Genomic DNA, 5,530 nt, shown 5'->3' on the forward strand with positions numbered 1-5,530 from the left:
ATTAAGACAATTTGATGTCAGAAGAATTAAATAAATAAATAAATAAATAATAACAACGAGCAGAGATTATTAAAATTTACTACCGAATTGCGGAGTCAATAGCCTCAACTTTAAGAGCGCTACGTCCAATTTATGGTCGTCATAATCGTCCTGCCGAATCAACAGCGTCTAGTGGGAAAATTTGAATCCACTGGCACAGTAAAAAATGTTCCCCTGCCAGTGAGACAAAGAAGTGCCCGTAGTGTCGAGAATATTGCTGTCGCGGGCGCATCGATTGAGGAAGACCCAAATCAGTCTCTCAAACGTCGTTCTCAAGCGTTGGGCATCTCTATGACGTCGTTGTGGCGAATTTTGCGAATTGACACAAGAACTGTCGCTTGACCACCAGAAGCGTCGTATGTTCGTGAGCAACAACTTGAAAATGATCCGGGATTTCATCAAAAAATCATCTTCAGCGATGAGGCTCATTTCTGGCTGAATGGCTTCGTCAATAAGCAAAATATGCGTTATTGGTCAGGCAGCAATCCACACGTACTCCATGTGTCACCATTGCATCCCGAAAAAATACGGTTTGGTGCGGTTTATGATCTGGCACGTTACTGTCAATGGGAATCGCTATCGCTCAATGATAACCGAATATGTTTGGCCCGAATTGGATGATATGGACTTGGACAATATGTGGTTTCAACAGGACTGCGCCACAAGCCACACATCGAATTTAACAATCGATTTATTGAAAACCAAGTTTGGCGAGCATGTTAGCTAACGAAATGGCCTAGTCAATTGACCGCCTCGGTCGTGCGATTTGATGCCGTTAGACTATTTCCTGTGGGGCTATGTCAGGTATACGGTCTATGCCAACAAGCCATGATGAACTTCGTAGGAATATCGAACGTGAAATTGCAACAGTATCGGTCGATTTATGCATGAAAATTGCGATTTATGCTTGAAATCGAGTTCCATACATAATGGAATGTGCTTTCACATGAATAAAGAAATTCATTGATATCCAAAACCGGTTTTGTTTTATTTAAAAAAACTTTTGTAGCGCTTATTGAAAAACCCATCAGAAGATTATATTCAATTGATATTCATTGATATTCAATTTGATCGCATTGATATTCAACATTCAGAAATCGCAAATCAGGATTTTTCACGAATCAATACTTGACTGCAAACAAACGATTTCACGATTTTCATATTGGAAAATTTGATATTTTTTTACGTCGTTTTTTTAGGAAATTGTGTGATATTGATAAATTAACCCAAGTCGCAGGAATTGATCCATCTATTAGTTTATATTCAAAATTGTTAAGTCACAATGATAGTTGAATGAACAACAAAGCAGATAGACAAACCGTTGTGTTGAGATCAATGCGATTTGTTTTCAGAGTATATTCGTAGCAAACTTTCCTGTGTTTTCATATCGAATGCACTAATAATTACATTTATAACTACACTAATCACTGTAATGATTATCAACACATTGTTCAAAATATTCGACTTTCTTTGTTGTTCAACCTTGTTCAGATCCAGCACCATGGCCAGAACGATTATCAACACTGCTTGGAAAACCTATATAAGTGTACTCGTGAATACAGGTTCTACTCTTATTCGTTTAATTACTCACCTGCAACGAAATGGAAATAATCACCAGCGTTAACAGCAAATGGTAAAATTCGTGAGCTGTGCCAACAGTCAAGAGGAATTTCAATTGGGACGCATTTGCTGTAAGCAAAGCCAAATCCAGCATCCCTTGTGCGAAAGATTTCCTGGTGGCATAGCTATTCAAATCGAGTGCGCCAATTGTCTGTATCTGGAAAGGGTGAGAACTTGTTTTTGTGCTCAATGATTACTCCTCTCATATACTTACAATCTGCCCCAGGCTAACATCAACTTGTGTTGAAATTTTCCGATCAGTTGTTCGTTCTTCATTTTGATTGATTTCGTTGCACGATTCACTGGAGTCCATCCTTCCAGTCAGTTTCGTTCTAGCGTTGGAACTCATATTGTCAATTGGTTTCAGCTGAATGATTCCTAATTAGCTTTCGTTCTCGAGGAATACTGGGCAAACAATCGTTTGAGAATACGTATTATATGCTTCAACTACTCAATTAACCCGTGACGATTACACCCGAATACTGATAAGAACCGTGCTATCGAACAAAGATACAACTTACACTCAGATAAGCAAGTATATTGTCTCCGGGATTCAATCACAGTGGAATAGACAATTGGGGCACCCGTTTCGATTTGTCCGGGATAATACACTACGAGAGTTAAGCGACCTTTCCAAGGTTTGCACGGGTTAGTTAATCCCTGTTGTTTAATATACGCAGTTTGTTCATTCTGCTGACTTTGCGTGAAAGTTGAAGTTGCAGAACAAAGGAAAAATATGTTACAGACTAGAAACATTCGAATTTTCTACAGTTTCAGTGACAGTGACAAATCGAACTAACTGTGTAAATTATTTTCTATGAAGAAAATAGAAGAAACTCGTCGATTTTTGTCCTAGAAGCGAACCGAACTAAATCAGGAAACTGTCGGATACGACAACGTTGACAACAGTTGGTGACTTTGTGTTTATTCGGACTTCATAATGCATGTTTATATTCAATGTTTAAAATCTAACACCACCTATTTCAAATGTGTATAACTCTATTAACACGAATCTTAAAAAATCCAATCCAATCTCATAGGACAGACCGAAATTTTTACCCAGATAGTGCCATCAATTACTTGAACGGATTCAATAGCTTTTTCAGAGTTACAGATAAATGCTCCCGATACTTAATTGCTACCAAACGGTCCGTGCACTGGCATTAGTTCTAATTGATCCGACAAACGTTTCTGTTCTTCCGCCAGGCGGTAAGCCTCATCGCGTTCCGGTTTGGTCAAAGGACGACGCTTCAATCTGGCAGCCATTATCTTCTTGTAGCATTCTATAATCTAAAGTTTATATGCTTAGAGCGTTTTCTTTTGGAGCGTAAGAGCTCTCATATTTACCTCTTGATCGACCCGATCCAACTTTCTCTTAACCTCGATCCGTTTCATCTCATCCTGAGCCATCGATTGCAGCTTCCGAATTTCATTCGAGTTGTACTCCGCGATAACGGCTATCTCCGTGCGAACACGATTTATTTCCGACAAAATTTCGTCGTCCTGTTGGCTTTTCGGCATATCATCGTCATCTAAGATTCCCTGATCGATCAACTCTTTACGTAGCCTACGCTCGATGCTAATGCCATTTTTCAGAAGGGAAACCGCACTTCTGGAGTTACCGTGGCCAACATCCGAACTACTGTTACTATTCTCATTGCTTGTGCTATTGCAATCGGGCAGAAGGTTTTCCTCCATTAAAGCGGACACCAATCGTTGTGTTAATGGACCAGTTATGCCTTCGCCACTGTAAAAACATATTACGATTTATCTATAAAACCCGCAAGATTTTGCTACCACTTACATTACTTTCTCCTTCTTTGCTACATCTCCGTTGGTAAGTCCCTTGCTTTTCTTCGAATTATCCTGTTCCTCCTTGATATCATCGGCTGCCCATTGGGTGCTGTAATGGGGTCCCAGCTCCGGAATCGGTGGAATCAATGGACCTGAATATTCCTCCAGCAGATCATTCAGCAGCTTGAGATCCTCATGAGTTATCGGCATACAGTATGGCTCGACCGACATCCAAAATTTATTTGGTGTATCATTTTTAGGTAGCAACAGTTTGGTATTATCCGTGATGACGTGTTGTATGTGGTGATTTGCTGGTAAAAATGGAACCGCATCGGAGCTGTCATCCGTATTTTGCGACGGGGCAGGCGAAGGAGGGATAAGCGAAGACATATTTTTCATCTTGGATAACTTCATATGATGACCGAAAAGTTTTCCCGCGCTCTCACGTAACTTTTGCTTCTCTTCCAGACGCTTTTTCTTACCGGGCGAGGCAGGTGCCTTCTCGATAAATTTACCTTTCCGCTCACGACGCTCATCCGCCTTGTCAATCGTTTCAATTTCACTCTTCAGCACACGGTATCGAAGAGCTACGGTAGACATGAGTAATTCAAGTTCAAGCTGAATCGCATCCAAATCTTCCGCTGGGATCAGATCCTCGGTAGTGCTGGATAAAGCTATTAAATGCAATTAAAGGATAAATTTTGCTCTAAAATTTGTAATAAAAAAAAACCTACCAACAGTGTACTTCGGAAGCACTTTGCCATTATCAGCGGTTTTGATGTACGGAATAAGCGGAACTTCTCCCGGTGAACCTGGTGAAGGAACTCCCGTATTGACTGCTAAAGCTTTCGGTATCGGCAGCTTTGTTCCCGACGCAGAAGTAGGACCTAGTCCAGCTGTGATGCCACTCCCTGAAGGCAGACTCATTCGGTTCTTCGATGAAGCGGACACCGATATGCGTTTAGCAAGACCCTTTTCAGCCATTTCAGCTTGTTATACACATATAATTTACGTGAAAACTGGTATGCTGCAGCTCGCTTTGTTTACAAACAGTGCACACAATCAATCGCGATCAGTTGATGGAAAGCAAGCCCAAATTCATCACAGCTGTTCGACGTGTTGCTTCGATTTCACCAACACATAGACACAACGATCGAAAATGGGAGCGAAGTTGTCACTTTGATGATTCAGATTGACCTAGAAGAAAAAATAATTTTTGGTATCAACTTCCTAATTTTTCCTATTTTTTCCATGTGTTACTTCATCACAATTTTAGGCAGCGCGTTTTAGCGTACATGCTAATTTCGAAATTCGCAAATATGCTGCCTTGCAACAAATTTCTGTAACCAAAACAATATAAAAATACTCCACTGACGCCCTTCTTTGGAACTGATGCAGACAGATGCGAATGTCAAACAGCAAAACAAACCAGAGGCGTCGTTTTATAGAAGGGAAATTATTCAGGGTATAATTCAGGGGTATGACTAAAACGTCAAATCCTTCGTATTGCTAGTGTACCCCAATGAGTACATATAGAGGTGGAGCAGTAGGCGAAGTATATCTGTATTGGCAAGCAAAATATCGTGTCGTAATTATTTGCATTCAATATGGAATGTATATGGAAGAAACAAAACAATGTTGAAAGTACTCACGGTTGCATGATAATTTGAGCCAAAATTCTAAAGAAATCATTCAACTGTTTGTTTTTTAACAGATGACAATTATATCGTGGCTTATTTCGATTACTTATGTGGTAAAAAGGTCTAGAGAATAGTCGTTTGCTTACTTCTAGAAAGCAGTAACATTTTCGGTGAAATTTTGATTAATTGGCGATTATTCTCTAACAACATACACTCCGATTCCCGTTCTGGTCGGGGGAATTTTTCGTCAAAGAAATTTCCTCCGACTTGCACTGTGATCACGCGTATTCTAGAGCTTGCCACTCAGAATGCATTCAAGGCGTGTTATTTGGCATAGAAATCTCAACTAAGTACTAATAAAAATGACGCAAGTAATACTACGTTGAGACGGTGAAGTTCCTCTAGGAACGTTAGTGCTTTTATTTATACACTCCGAC

The 5,530-nt window shown here is 40.1% G+C and overlaps 2 protein-coding genes across 2 annotated transcripts; both read right to left on the bottom strand.

Annotated features, from left to right (window-relative positions):
- Positions 1-1,288: 1,288 nt before the first annotated feature.
- On the bottom strand, positions 1,289-2,415 carry LOC129767404 (ninjurin-2-like). The gene is made up of 3 exons (XM_055768269.1): positions 1,874-2,415; positions 1,631-1,816; positions 1,289-1,575 (listed from the first exon to the last, which is right to left on the bottom strand). The coding sequence occupies exons 1-3, from the start codon at positions 2,006-2,008 to the stop codon at positions 1,372-1,374; spliced, it is 525 nt and encodes a 174-aa protein (XP_055624244.1). The 5' UTR covers positions 2,009-2,415; the 3' UTR covers positions 1,289-1,371.
- Positions 2,416-2,558: 143 nt separating this feature from the next.
- Positions 2,559-4,858, bottom strand: LOC129767403 (transcriptional adapter 3). The gene is made up of 5 exons (XM_055768268.1): positions 4,714-4,858; positions 4,188-4,650; positions 3,464-4,127; positions 3,007-3,406; positions 2,559-2,949 (listed from the first exon to the last, which is right to left on the bottom strand). Exons 2-5 carry the CDS (start codon positions 4,435-4,437, stop codon positions 2,791-2,793), a joined length of 1,473 nt encoding a protein of 490 aa, XP_055624243.1. The 5' UTR covers positions 4,438-4,650; positions 4,714-4,858; the 3' UTR covers positions 2,559-2,790.
- Positions 4,859-5,530: the final 672 nt, after the last annotated feature.

The sequence above is a fragment of the Toxorhynchites rutilus genome, chromosome 2 (assembly GCF_029784135.1).
Source record: "Toxorhynchites rutilus septentrionalis strain SRP chromosome 2, ASM2978413v1, whole genome shotgun sequence".
NCBI classification, from domain to species: domain Eukaryota; kingdom Metazoa; phylum Arthropoda; class Insecta; order Diptera; family Culicidae; genus Toxorhynchites; species Toxorhynchites rutilus.